Source organism: Crinia signifera, chromosome 2, assembly GCF_055691185.1.
Source record: "Crinia signifera chromosome 2, ASM5569118v1, whole genome shotgun sequence".
NCBI classification, from domain to species: Eukaryota; Metazoa; Chordata; class Amphibia; order Anura; family Myobatrachidae; genus Crinia; species Crinia signifera.
The window spans coordinates 346,188,888-346,204,097 of NC_139218.1; the positions used below are offsets into that span (position 1 = coordinate 346,188,888).

The following is a 15,210-nucleotide window of genomic DNA, read 5'->3' on the forward strand; positions in this document are numbered from 1 at the left end:
TATCGCGTCGCATCGCATACCATCGTATGCGTTATGGTATGCGATGCGATGGGCGCCGCCAAAATACACAAGTACCGACTCATGATAGAAAGTCATATGGTCCACCACTAATGGTCAACAGACACAAGGTCGACAGGGTCTAAAGGTCGACAGGTAAAATGTCGACGTGGTTAAAAGGTCGACGTGAAAATGCCAACATGGTCAGAAGGTCGACATTCTTTTTTAATGTTTTTAGGGTGTCTATGTTGACATAGGTCGACATGGACACTGACACGCTGCGCTCGCCATGCTTCGGGCTCGGTGCCTCGCTGCACTCGGCACACTATTTTATTCTCCCACCACGCCCTAGTGGATGGTAGGGCATGAAATACCGCCTGTCAGCACACGTCGGCTGAAAATTTGGTAAAAAAATGTATGTCTACCGGTTTCATGTCGACCTTTTCCATGTCAACCATTTGACCATGTCGACCTTTAGACCCTGTCGACCTATTGTGTTTCTACCTTTTGACCCTGTCGACCTGGTGACTGTTGACCATTAGTGGTGGACCATATGACTGTCTATCATGAGTCAGTCCATGATCAGTCCGGATACCATTATTACTAGCTGCTAATGTTATATAAACATCGCAGGCAAAGGTTTGTTATTAGCACACATTTGGCGAGGGGATTATATAAAGATAATTCCCGATTTTTGCTTTGAGATGTTGCGTCCTTTTGAAAGGACATTTTTCTGTTGATATTATGCCAGCAGCAATCTTATTTGGGTAATTCTCTGCATAGAAACTGATGTTTAAAAGCCAGATATTATCCATATTTTAATGTGAAAGCTGTTATTACAGTATACACAGGTTGAAGATTCTGCTGTAATATGATTATGGTTTGGTTTCAGATTGCTACGTGGATGTGTGTGTAATACGATTATGGATTGGTTTCAGTTTCACCCTGCTACATGGGTGTGTGTGCTAAATCGGACACTACTCTGTGCATAAGCGAATAAGCAAATGGTGAATATTCTGCTGTGACTGTTACTGTTTGTTTTTGTAGCATTTGTATATTTGTAACAAACTGATCATCCTCTTATCAGCAAGATAAGGCCTTGATACATCAGATAAGTATTGGGGCAATGTCCCGATCCCCGGTGGCTGGGCTTAGAGAATCAGCAATATTAAACTTGTTGAAAAATCCCGAACCTTTCCGACTTGTGACGGTAGAATTGGGCATTTTAACATGTTTAATTCCCCCTATTCTCCAATGGAATGCAGATCATCAATTGCTGGCCAATGATTGGTGGATCGGTGGTGATGGTGGGCCTGGGATGTATATTATGGATCTTGATTCCACTAGATTACAGATTTCTAGAGTGGAGACATTTGTGATTTTTCATTCTTTATAGTAAATATTTTTGGTTTGAGACAACTGTCTGAGTGAAACATATATATGCCTTACCAAATATCCAGGAGCCCCACAGGTTATTAGCCAATGGTAAGGACTTTAATTAGGAATCAATAACCAAATATTTTCATCGTAGTCCATTTGTGGCCCCCATTGGTGTTGTAATTTAGATTCACATAACAAGTAAGGGAATCTTGGGAAGGGCAGTTACCTAAGTACACAGACCTTACTAGTATAAACATATTGTTCTGGTTATAGCAGCCTGCCTACATAGCTGAGCATTTTCTACATGTGAGGAACCTAATTAATTTGAATTTCCCTGTTACATTATATATATTTTTTTTAAATATTCCTTTTTCTCTATACAAGGTATAAGTGTGCAATGCTTTAACAAGATTTAATTAGAATTAGAATAAAGAGTTAAATGTTATCAGATTTAATCTACTAAATTCTCTAAATCCTATATTACTGACACTTACAGTAGGTGCATTGCCAAGGTACTTGTTTCCTAGCAGGGTGCCCACTAAGCAAATTGCTTAGTGGGCGATTCTGCGTAAATCGCATCGCATGGGCCATTTTATCGCATGAGATTTTATAGGGTGCGATGCCATGCAATTAGCTATGCACTTGTGTGAGATACAATCCACGCCACCCCGAAGCGTGGCGAGCGGCGGCGGAATGCGTCCCCCCGACCTTTTCATACCCCCGCTATCCATGTCGGCGTGGAGTCGATTTTATATAGTGTGGCGAGTGCAGCGAGCCCGAAGCATGGTGAACGGATGCGGATTACTTTACATGTATTCTGCGTCCCCTCGCGGGGCTCGCTGCGCTCGCCACACTTCGGGCTCAGTGGCTCAGTGCGCTCGCCACACTATATAAAATCAACTCCACACTGACGTGGATAGTGGGGGTATGAAAAGGTCGGGGGGGCGCGTTCCGCCGCCCCTCACGGGGCTCGCTGCACTCGCCACGCTTCGGGGTGGCGTGGATAGTGGGGGGGGGCTCAGTTAAACCTCATTGTATGTCATACAACTGTATAGATAATGGCATGGCATCACACCCTATAAAATCGCATGCGATCGCATTCGATTTTGTGGGAGGTCCGATGCGATGTGATCCCCCAGGGCCAACACAGCAGTGAATAAATTACATTAAAAAAATCGCATCGCACAGTGCTGAAATGGCACATGCGATGCGATTTTACTACGCTAGCGTACGTAGGAAATCTTGGCGCCCTGCTAGGAAACAAGTACCATTGCCAACGTTTTGTATATAAAACAAATATGTTATCACTATAAATATTGCTGGTCCTAACATATATTTTCAGTGATTAATAAGCATGTCCGGAAACTTTGCAGGATGCAGTATTTAATTGAATTAATTGCATTATTTACAAAAGAGGAAAGGTTCAGGCTCGAGCTTCTCCAAAAACAATAGGTAGTGGTTAGCGCTTGCTAGCTAAGTGTCTAATTCTCAACGGTACTTGTTTCCTAGCACGGCGCCAGCGATTTTAATTGCATTGATCGGGACCTAAAAAAACGCGTAGATCGCATTGCATGCAACCAAATCGCATGTGATTCGATCGACACGATCAACGCGATTTTTACATTTGAATCAATGTAAAATGGTCCCTGAGACCCATTTTTACATTGGGACCAATGTAAAATACACTGTACACCCCAATTTTTATTGCATACCCCCCGTATGGGTCAAATGCCCCCCATTGTTAACGCCACCCCAGTATTGACGCCAACCCGAAGCGTGGCAAGCGCAGCGAGCCCGCGAGGGGCGGCGGTACGCGTCCTCCGACCTTTTCATACCCCCACTCTCCACGTCGGCGTGGAGTTGATTTTATAATCATTACTTCACATAACTTCACAGGTATTACACGTCCGCTCGCCACGCTTCGGGCTCGGTGGCTCGCTGCGCTCGCCACACTTTATATAATCAACTCCACACCGACGTGGATAGTGGGGGTATGAAAAGTTTGGAGGACGCGTACCGTCAATAGTGGGGTGGTGTTAACAATGGGGGGCCATTTCCCATACAAATTACCCATAAGGGTGGGTATACAATAAAAAATCGGGTCCATTGGGGCATTTAACATTGTTCCCTATGTAAAATCGTGTTGATCGCGTCGATCGCATCGCATGCCATTATAATGACATGCGATGGACGCGATCAACGCGATTTTAACATTGACAGGTAATTTGACATTGATTCCTATGTAAACTCACATTGAACGCGTCGGTCGCATCGCATGCCATTATAATGGCATGCGATGGACGCGATCAACGCGATTTCATCCTTGCCAGCAATAAAGGCTCTTAATTGACAGAAAATCGCGTCCATCGCATACCTTAAGTAACCTTAACTTAAGGTATGCGATTAACCACGACGGGCGCCGTGCTAGGAAACAAGTACCTTCTCAACAATGGCCGCCCACATGCCACACTCCCAACAATTGGGACACAGACAATCGGGACGATTCCGGTTCACTCTTAGTCAGATGAAGCAAGGCTGCGTGGGATCAGTGGCAGCAAATAAGGTCAAGGTTTACCCTCTCTTCATACAATGGAAGCATTGTACAAGTAATTTATAGCACATGGCAAAATCATTCCATTTTACTTTATTCTGTAGCAATTCAATACCATTGCTTTTGTTATCTGTATGTCTCTTTGGAATGTTAACTTTGGAAGTGTAACGCAGAATATGTACATCAACAGAACCCTTTATATGGAGCTGTGTAGGTTTGAGAATTAGGCTTTGTTGGATTTCTTCCATCTTGCAACAACTCTTTATACACTTGACAAAAATTTTTCGAAGGCTCAAGAATGACCTTTTTAGTTACAAGAAAGCACTGGTAATGACAACCGAGTACTATTCACCAATGCTAAAGAAGTGTTTTGTACTCATTAGTGGCTGTTAATGTGGTTTGCCTTCCTTTTTGAACCCAAACTAGTTACTTTACCTTCCTGCGCCTGCAAGTCTGTTCACCCTACGGAACAAGAAAATGATGTGTAAAAACTCTGGAGCTAATTCAGGTCTGGTCACTGTGAGGGGAAAGTCACAATACTGTATATCCATGTTACCTACACTGTGCATGTACAGTATGGGTTAGGGATGGACATTCATAACCATCAATGATTTTGTTTTGATGGTAGTACTTTTACCATTCAACGGTGACATTACGATTTTTTTCGATTCGATTCGATGGTGGAAGCCCAGTCATCATTTGATAGTGGTCTTCTGATTTCCATCCCTAGTACTGGTTCGGCATCATCAGATATTGTAAGGTTGTCAGTTGATTGACAGCCTTCAGCCACAGTTGTAGAGGGGTCCTGGGGGGTCTCAGTGATGGTGCTATGGAAACCTGTCGGCGTAGCTATGCTGTGGCAGCCCCCGCCATGGCTTGGAGGAGCCAGCGCCTGCTGGGCGCACTGAGAACTGAAGAGCAGTCACTGTCTGCACACAGAGCTGGAGCTGGCTGCTCAGCACGCTCTGCAGTGCAGGAAGGCACCAACCTGGACAAGCGTCTCGGCTCTCCCTGCTGCTCCTGTCAAACAGCTGACAGGCAGCAGCAAGCTACAGCGGTGGAGAAGAAAGTACTGCAGCCCGATCCCCCTGGCCGGTCTTCTCTCTCCTCAGGTAAACACACACAGGCTGAGCTCCCCACTGCTGCAGCGTAACCTGCTTCTCACAGGCAGATGTCTGCCTGTGAGGAAGAAACTCGAGGCTGTTATTACCAGTTCTGACGGCCCCCTCTCTGACAGGTTGTAAACCCTCCCTCCCCCACTATGGAGTCTCAGGGTACCCAGTTAATGCACTAAAACCTCCAGTCCCAGCAGCTCAGAAACTTCCTCTGACTCTCTGCATTTCCTCCTGTACGTGTTGCTCCGCCCCCTGCTACAGCTTCTCAAAGTTCTCAGAACTTCTGCTGTCCTTCCCTGCTTACTGTAAGTCTAGAATCCTATCACCAACTGTGCCACTGCCTCTACCTACCCCATGTGTGTCCCTGCCCACCCCATGTGTGCCCCTTCCCACCCCATGTGTGCCCCTGCCCACCCCATGTGTGTACATCCCACCCCATGTGTGCCCCTGCCCACCCCATGTGTGTCCCTGCCCACCCCATGTGTGTCCCTGTCCATCATATGTGTGCCCTTGCTCCTGCCCACCCCATGTGTGCCCCTGCCCACCCCATGTGTGTCCATCCCACCCCATGTGTGCCCCTGCCCACCCCATGTGTGTCCCTGCCCACCCCATGTGTGTCCCTGTCCATCATATGTGTGCCCTTGCTCCTGCCCACACCATGTGTGCTCCTACCCACCCCATGTGTGCACCTACCCACCCCATGTGTGCCCCTGTCCATCATATGTGTGCCCTTGCTCCTGCCCACCCCATGTGTGACCCTACACACCCCATGTGTGCCCCTGTCCACCATATGTGTGCCCTTGCTCCGGCCCACCCCATGTGTGTCCCTGCCCACCCCATGTGTGTCCCTGTTCATCATATGTGTGCCCTTGCTCCTTTCCACCCCATGTGAGCCCCTGCCCACCCCTTGTGTGCACCTACCCATCCCATGTGTGCCCCTGTCCACCATATGTGTGCCCTTGCTCCTGCCCACCCCATGTGTGTGTGTCCATCCCACCCCATGTGTGCCCCTGCCCACCCCATGTGTGTCCCTGTCCATCATATGTGTGCCCTTGCTCCTTTCCACCCCATGTGAGCCCCTGCCCACCCCATGTGTGTCCCTGCCCACCCCATGTGTGTCCCTGTCCATCATATGTGTGCCCTTGCTCCTGCCCACCCCATGTGTGCCCCTGCCCACCCCATGTGTGTCCATCCCACCCCATGTGTGCCCCTGCCCACCCCATGTGTGTCCCTGCCCACCCCGGGTGTGTCCCTGTCCATCATATGTGTGCCCTTGCTCCTGCCCACACCATGTGTGCTCCTACCCACCCCATGTGTGCACCTACCCACCCCATGTGTGCCCCTGTCCATCATATGTGTGCCCTTGCTCCTGCCCACCCCATGTGTGTCCATCCCACCCTACGTGTGCCCCTGCCCACCCCATGTGTGTCCCTGTCCATCATATGTGTGCCCTTGCTCCTGGTCACCCCATGTGTGCCCCTACCCAACCCATGTGTGTCCCTGTCCATCATATGTGTGCCCTTGCTCCTGCCCACCCCATGTGTGCCCCTGCCCACCCCATGTGTGCCCCTACCCAACCCATGTGTGTCCCTGTCCATCATATGTGTGCCCTTGCTCCTGCCCACCCCATGTGTGCCCTTTCCACCCCATGTGTGACCCTTTGCCATCTCTACCTCTGACCCCCCCCATGTGTTCCTCTGTTGCTTTTCCCATCTGTACCTCTGCAGCTCTGCTATGTCCTTATGTGTACCCATGCCTCCCCTCCATGACTGTTTGCTGCAAGACCAACACAAGACCATGTACAGTGCCACACATTTGAAGAATGCAGGTAAGCACAATTTTTTAGTAGTAAAGCACTGGGGAGGGTCTGTGTGGATGTGGGGAGGGTTCTGCTCCTTCTCCCCATGGTGACTTACTGCCTGACATCTATTGAGTGTTACCTTATGTCTAGCGTACAGTGTAAGGTGCATTACAGTGTGTGGTGTGTAGTGTAAGTGGCATTATATGTGTGGCGTACATTGTAAGTGGCATTACGGTGTGTGGCGTACAGTGTAAGTGGCATTGTGTGTGGTGTACAATGTAAGTGGCATTATGTGTGTGGTGTACAGTGTAAGTGGCATTACGGTGTGTGGCATACAGTGTAAGTGGCATTATGGTGTGTGGCGTACAGTGTAAGTGGCATTGTGTGTGGTGTACAATGTAAGTGGCATTATGTGTGTGGTGTACAGTGTAAGTGGCATTACGGTGTGTGGCGTACAGTGTAAGTGGCATTATGGTGTGTGGCGTACAGTGTAAGTGGCATTATGGTGTGTGGCGTACAGTGTAAGTGGCATTATGGTGTGTGGCGTACAGTGTAAGTGGCATTATGTGTGTGGCGTACATTGTAAGTGGCATTATGGTGTGTAGAGTACAGTGTAAGTGGCATTATGGTGTGTGGCGTACAGTGTAAGTGGCATTATGTGTGTGGCGTACATTGTAAGTGGCATTGTGTGTGGTGTACAATGTAAGTGGCATTATGTGTGTGGTGTACAGTGTGTGGCATTATGTGTGTGGCGTACAGTGTAAGTGGCATTACGGTGTGTGGCGTACAGTGTAAGTGGCATTACGGTGTGTGGCGTACAGTGTAAGTGGCATTACGGTGTGTGGTGTACAGTGTAAGTGGCATTGTGTGTGGTGTACAATGTAAGTGGCATTATGGTGTGTGGCGTACAGTGTAAGTGGCATTATGGTGTGTGGCATACAGTGTAAGTGGCATTATGTGTGTGGTATACAGTTTAAGTGGCATTATGTGTGTGGCGTACAGTGTAAGTGGCATTATGGTGTGTGGCATACAGTTTAAATTGTATTATGGTATGTAGTATATAGTGTAAGTGGCATTATGTGTGTGGCGTACAGTGTAAGTGGCATTACAGTTTGTGGCGTACAGTGTAATCGGCAATACAGTGTGTGGCGTACAGTGTAAGTGGCATTATGTGTGTGGTGTACAGTGTAAGTGGCATTATGTGTGTGGCATTACAGTGTGTGGCATACAGTGTAAGTGGCATTATGTGTGGAGTATAGTGTAAGTGACATTACAGTGTGTGGAGTACAGTGTAAGTGGCATTACAGTGTGTGGCGTACAGTGTAAGTGGCATTACAGTGTGGCATACAGTGTAAGTGGCATTATGTGTGTGGAGTATAGTGTAACTGGCACTACGGTGTGTGGCATACAGTGTACGTGAAATGATTGTGTAAGCAGCATTATGGGGGGGGGCGCCAGATACTATTTTGGCAGGGGGGAGCAAAATTTATAGTTACGCCACTGCTATGTAACCTCATGAGACATTACCGGCCGATGGTGCTTTTTATTTCATTACCATATGTGTGTGTCGCAGCTACTTCCAAGTAAGCTGCAGCGATGCTTTTTCCACCCGCACCTGAATCAGGCTCCCTGTGAAGAGACCTCTATAAAATTGAATTGCTTGTCCATTTAGTTTGGCGCATTGAACTGTGATTCAATAAGTCAGTATTCTAGGTTATATATAACAATTATGCTCTTTCCGGACCCATCCTTTCTTTATAAAACAGCTATTTTCTCAGTATCTCACTGTAAATGCTCACTTTTATCACAAAATAGTACACACATTTTCTGTCTTACCTTTCTAACAGGTCTTTACAAGATACGGCAAGTGTTATACCTTTAACTCGGGCCAGAATGGACGACCTCCTTTAATTACTACTAAGGGCGGCACGGGAAATGGCTTAGAGCTAATGCTGGATATTCAACAAGATGAATATTTGCCGGTCTGGGGAGAAACAGGTTGGTAGATTCTCCTTTTTCCATTTACCTTCCATAGACATTGAGGCAGTCGACTTACTGGGTTTCCTCTGTACTCTAGATGAGACCTCCTTTGAGGCTGGAATCAAGGTTCAGATTCATAGTCAAGATGAACCACCCTTCATCGACCAGCTAGGCTTTGGTGTGCCACCTGGTTTCCAGACATTCGTATCATGCCAAGAGCAACGAGTGAGTATAATATACCGTGAATCCTTATTTAGGTAGAATTTTGTAGACTTCGACTGTCCATACATAATGTATCCTGACATACATACTACTTTCAAAGTAAATGGTGGCTCCCTGTATAAATACAGCAAAACAGTTTATCATTTCAGCACAAGTCAACGACTCAACCCATAAGTCAGTATCTAATGATTAATGCATTATTTTCTAGGTTAATAAGGATATTCTAGAAAAAAAAAAGTGACAAAATGTGCTATAAAAATGATTTAGTTGTCAGGCTAAGGTATGATCTATGTGTTTTTACATCTTTAGTAAATAGTAGTATAATAAAAATAGTGCTATATAAATAGTGCTTTAAAAATAATGCCATATATATATATATATGGTGCTACTTATAATTAATGCCATATAAGTAGTGCAATAAATATAGTGCCATATAAAAAAAATGCTATATAAATAGTGCAATATAAATCTATACTGTATATATAAAAGTGTGTGTGTGTGTGTGTGTGTGTGTGTGTGTGTGTGTGTGTGTGTGTGTGTGTGTGTGTGTGCGTGCGTGTACTGTATGTGTTTGTATTTGTTTCAGCATAACTCTGGAATGCCAGGAGAAATTAACACCAAACATGATACACATATGACTTACACCCAAGATATCCAACACTGGAATATTTGAAGCAATTGACACCAAACTTGGTACACATATGCCTTACAATCTGGGGGGTAAGACACTGCTTCCCTAACCCACTACACAAAGTGGGTCAGGGAAGCAAGATATACAGCATAACCCTGGAATCTGAAAAAAGATACTGTGGGGCTGACAACTCTAGCACCCCCGTGGGGGTCCCGGGGTCCCAAAAGCGGTCCGCTCGCTACACAACATGGTTCAGGGAAGCAAGATATGACAAAGTTGCATAACATACAGGGTAGAAGACATTGATTGGGTTCAGATTAGGTTCACAGCCACTAAGACTCCCCAATCCCAACTCCATCGGGGGGGCATAAAGGTGTCCGGCCACTACACAAAGTGGGTCAGGGAACCAACATAAGGCAAAGTTGCATAACATAGAGGGGGTAGAGGACACTGATTGGGTCAAGATTAGCTACACACAGGGCCGGCTCTACCACTAGGCAGCTTTAGGCGGCTGCCTAAGGTGCCAGGATCTAGGGGGGCGCCACCAAGTCTGCCTATCAAAAATAAAGGATGTCTGTGAGGATCCTTGTTGTACTTAATGCAGGAGGTTGCTGTGGAACCTCTACGACCTCACCTCCATACTTTCCCTTGAGGCATACTTCCCTATTTTGCTTCCCTCTCTTCCTGTACTCTGTTGTGGGTGGCAAAGGGGAGGGTGCTGGGGGCCTCCAGAGAAAGCAAGAGTCTTGCCCACCTACCTGGGGGACTGGGAGGACCACTCAATTTTGGGAGGCTCCCTGCTATTCCAGAATGTTAAACAAGTATGCATTAAGGGGTTGGAAAATGGTTATTGGTGGCAGTATGGGGGGGGGGGGCAGTAGGCTGGAGTTTTGCCTAGGGTGCTGAGAAGCCTTACACCGGCCCTGGCTACACAGCCACTAACACCCGCAATCCCTAAACCGCCGGGGGCTCAAAAAGTGGTCTGGCCACTACAAAGTGGATCAGGGATGCATGCTATGGTAGAGTTGCATAACATAAAGGGGGAAGACAGCATGGGGTTTAAGAAAAAAAAACTGAGCCCACCACAGACAGGTGTATGCCGGTCACACCATGGGCATGGCGCGTGGTTAAGCTTAAAACAAAACATAAAGTTCAAGTAATACTAACTACACAACCAAACCTGGGCATTTCCAGGTACCTCAGCTAGTCTCTGAATAAGGCCCTATATCATCGAGACATATTTGTACATTAGCAGCAGTAGTCCAATGTTAATCTTATCTGCTTGTGTTCGCTTACTCTCTCCATCTTGCAATCATTCTAGCTCACATACCTGCCCCCACCATGGGGAGTCTGCAAAGGGGGCGCCATGGACTCTGAATTCTTCGACACCTACAGTATTTCTGCGTGTCGGATTGACTGCGAGACACGTTACCTGGTGGAAAACTGCAATTGTCGTATGGTGCATATGCCAGGTAATGTACGCTGCCTTGCAGTCCTTTCCATGAATAATGCCAGCTGTTGGCTCAGCCCTACACAACAATTTATGGTCATAGCATACTACTGTATTAGTAACATCATTAAGATTTACAAAGCACATTGCAACATCCTGACATAGCAAAATGATGGGCTATAAAGCTTGTAGAACCCTCTGTCAGGGCATTTCACCCATCAGAGCATTTAGCCAATGGCGTAACTACTGTGGGTGCGGGGGGTGCAGCTGCTATAGTGGCCCGAGCTGTTCCAGGGCATGCAGCTCTCCTGCACCCAGTCACTGGACGGGATGTTCTAACATCCGCTGCCCTGTATCGCCGGACACTGCATTCTTAATAACCGCATATGCTCAAACATATTAACGCAAGGGACAGCTCTTGCGATAAGAGCTGTCCCTTGCGATGCGGCCAAGAAATTGGACTTCTGGGTCTGAGACCCAGGAGTCTGTCTGTGCATGCGCAGAGCACGGTGCCGGCCAAGGGGCATGCTGGGGGGATCTGTGACGGATCCCTGACACAGCGCTGCAGTAAGAAGCCCATAGGCTTCTGCAGAGAATTGCCAGCTTATGCTGACTATTCCCCCCCGCAGCGCTGACACTGCGGAGGGGCAACAGAGAATACAGAAATGCGGTAAAAACCCTGATAACAGGGTTTTTACCACATTTCTGGTTAAGAGCATCCCACCCACTGTCTGCAATAAAGCTCACTGTTCCTCCCCCCCCCCCCTCCCCGCCAGAGAGAGCAGGTGCCGCCACAGCACCATCTGCTCGGCACCCAAAAGCTGTAGCAATGGGGGATGTAGCAGTGCCCCCCCCCCCCCCCCTCTCAGCCCCACCCAAACCTACTGAGGCAAACTCTTTTCAAGCTTGGTCAGCTCACCTCGGGTCACCAGTGCCATGATTTGTGTGTATTTAGGGAATAAGGCCTAATGGGTGAGGTGCTCGCCCCCATCAGAGACCTCCCAGTGCTATTATGAGGTAGTGCTCACCCCCCTATATCTCTCCAGTCTCTCTTTCCCTCCCACTCTCTCTCTTCCGCCCTCTCCCACCCTCACTCTCTCCATATCTCTTTCGTCTTTCTCTCACTCTCCCCCCACTACCAATACACTCTCCTTCCCTGCCTCTCTCTGTCTCTCCCAATCTCTTCCCCACACCCTCACTCTCCCTCCTCCTCTCTGAAACTCTATTCCCCCTCACCCTTTAATTCCCTCCCCTTCTCTATCCCACTTTCTTCCCCCTCACCCTCTCTCTCCCCTCTCCCTTCCTCCCTCTCCATTACTCTCTCCCCCTCTCCATCCTAACTTATCTTCCTCCTCTCTCTATCCCCTCTCCCTCTCTCACTCCATTGGGCACTCCCTCTTGCCTTATTCACTCTCTCCCTGCCACTGTCTGTCTGTCTCTCTCTCCCTGATACTGTCTGTCCCTGACACTTTCTGTCTCCATCTCTCCCTCTCTCTGACACTGCCTATCTCCCTGACACCATCTCTCTCTGACACACTGGGGGAAATTTACTAATATGGATTCGTAAAAAATAGGTGTATTCGTAGGCAGAAATACACCTATTTTTTACACATTTGTATTTTCGGGATTTACTATCCCAAAAATACAGCAATTCGTATTCCTAATGATGGGACATTTGTATTTGTATTTACAAATACGAATGTCTACACCATCGATAGAATACGACAGGAATCACCATTCAAAAGAATGGTGTTTCCTTATTTACTAATTGATAATACGGCTGCTAATTGGTGTAAAACAGGCACGAAAATACGACAGGAAAATACACCTTGATTGTCCTGTCATATTTAGCTTAAGCCTGCACGGATCAGTCAGATCCATGCAGGCTTTAGTGTAAAAAAAAATAGAAAAATAAATAAATAATTTAAAAAAAACAGCGTGGGGTCCCCCCCACAGCTGTAACCAGCACCAGGCTGAAAGAGCCGGGGCCGGTAATTAAAAATCAGGGAACCCAACAAATAGGGGTTCCCTGGTTTTTAACAACCAGCCCCAGGCTCCAGGTCCGAGGCTGGTTCCCAAAATACGGGGGACAAAATGAGTAGGGGTCTTCCGTATTTTAAGAACCAGCCCCAGGCCAAACCAGCCATCAGGGTAATGTCACAGCCGGGGGACACTTATGATATAAGGTCCCGCGGCCAAAACATTAACCCTACCGACCAGTCAGCCTGGCCAGGGGCCCTGGGGGAGTGGGGACCCCCCCAATAAAGGGGTCCCCCCCTCCAGGACTTACCTGACCAGGCTGAAGCCTGGTGCTGTCCTCGGTGGCCCTGTGCGGTGGCCACCGGGCTGATTCTGTGTAAAAGAATAGATGAAAACCTATTGTTTAAAACTGTGGAACTATGAGTCCCAGCAAGCCTCCCCCGCAAGCTGGGACTTGGAGAACCACAAGTCCCAGCCTGCGGGGCATTAAAGGGGCCGCTGGCACTTGTAGTTCCACAGTAATAAAAATAGTACAATAAACACACACTGACACAATGAAATTAAAAGTTTAATACATCCATTACACACATACTGATACTTACCGATCTTGATCCCATAGGTAGCCCTCTGTCCTGGTGTCCGGTGTCCTATGTCGTCCTCCAGGTCCATGTCGGCGGTCCGTGTCCTCCTCCAGGTCCATGGCGGTGTCCGGGTCCAAAGTAATCCATGTATGAGCTGTGGAAGGAAATCCTACTCACCTGGTCCTGTGCTGACGATGTCTTCTCTTGGTCCGCCGTAGTCCAGGTAATCTTCAAGCTGTCGCCGGTCCCCGCACTATCCGCATCGCACTGAGGAGAGATGCAGAGATATTTCATACTCGGCGCCTCTCCTCAGAATGATTCCATTGGCCACCCAGCGGCTCCTCCTTCCGGCTTCTTGGCTCCTGATTGGCCGCTAGGCGGCCAATGGAATCATTCTGAGGAGAGGCGCCGAGTATAAAATATCTCTGCATCTCTCCTCAGTGTGATGCAGACAGTGCGGGGACCGGCAACAGCTTGAAGATTACCTGGACTACGTCGGACCAAGTCAAGACATCGTCAGCACAGGACAAGGTGAGTAGGATTTCCTTCCACAGCTCCAACATGGATTACTTCGGACCCGGACACTGCCATGGACCTGGAGGTCGACACGAACCGCCGACATGGACCTGGAGGACGACACAGGACACCGGACACCAGGACAGAGGGCTACCTACGGGATCAAGATAGGTAAGTATCAGTATGTGTGTAATGGATGTATTAAACTTTTATTTTCATTGTGTCAGTGTGTGTTTATTGTACTATTTTTATTACTGTGGAACTACAAGTGCCAGCGGCCCCTTTAATGCCCCGCAGGCTGGGACTTGTGGTTCTCCAAGTCCCAGCTTGCGGGGGAGGCTTGCTGGGACTCATAGTTCCACAGTTTTAAACAATAGGTTTTCATCTATTCTTTTACACAGAATCAGCCCGGTGGCCACCGCACAGGGCCACCGGGGACAGCCCCAGGCTTCAGCCTGGTCAGGTAAGTCCTGAAGGGGGGGACCCCTTTATTGGGGGGTCCCAACTCCCCCAGGGCCCCTGGCCAGGCTGACTGGTCGGTAGGGTTAATGTTTTGGCCGCGGGACCTTATATAATAAGTGTCCCCCGGCTGTGACATTACCCTGCTGGCTGGTTTGGCCTGGGGCTGGTTCTTAAAATACGGGGGACCCCTACTCATTTTGTCCCCCGTATTTTGGGAACCAGCCCCGGACCTGGAGCCTGGGGCTGGTTGTTAAAAATCAGGGAACCCCTATTTGTCGGGTTCCCTGATTTTAATTACCGGCCCCGGCTCTTTTAGCCTGGTGCTGGTTACAGCTGTGGGGGGGACCCCACGCTGGTTTTTTTTTATTATTTATTTATTTTTCTATTTATTTTACACCTTGCAGCCTGCACGGATCTGACTGATCCGTGCAGACTGCCTGAAAAATTCGTATTAGCGGCCGTATATAAGGCCAGCTAATATGAATGAATACAACATCGGAGGGTTACAAAGCAGTCGTATATGACTGCTTTGTAAATTCCCCTT

At 48.0% G+C, this 15,210-nt stretch overlaps 1 protein-coding gene across 3 annotated transcripts in view; it reads left to right on the plus strand.

Moving 5' to 3' along the window:
* The window catches only part of ASIC1 (acid sensing ion channel subunit 1), a 242,858-nt gene that overhangs the window by 158,943 nt on the left and 68,705 nt on the right, over positions 1-15,210 (plus strand). For all 3 annotated transcript variants that reach the window (XM_083169646.1, XM_083169648.1, XM_083169649.1), the window contains exons 4-6: positions 8,692-8,842; positions 8,922-9,049; positions 10,999-11,149. In XM_083169646.1, the coding sequence (XP_083025772.1) occupies positions 8,692-8,842; positions 8,922-9,049; positions 10,999-11,149 (430 nt within the window). The remainder of the gene's footprint in view (positions 1-8,691; positions 8,843-8,921; positions 9,050-10,998; positions 11,150-15,210) is intronic.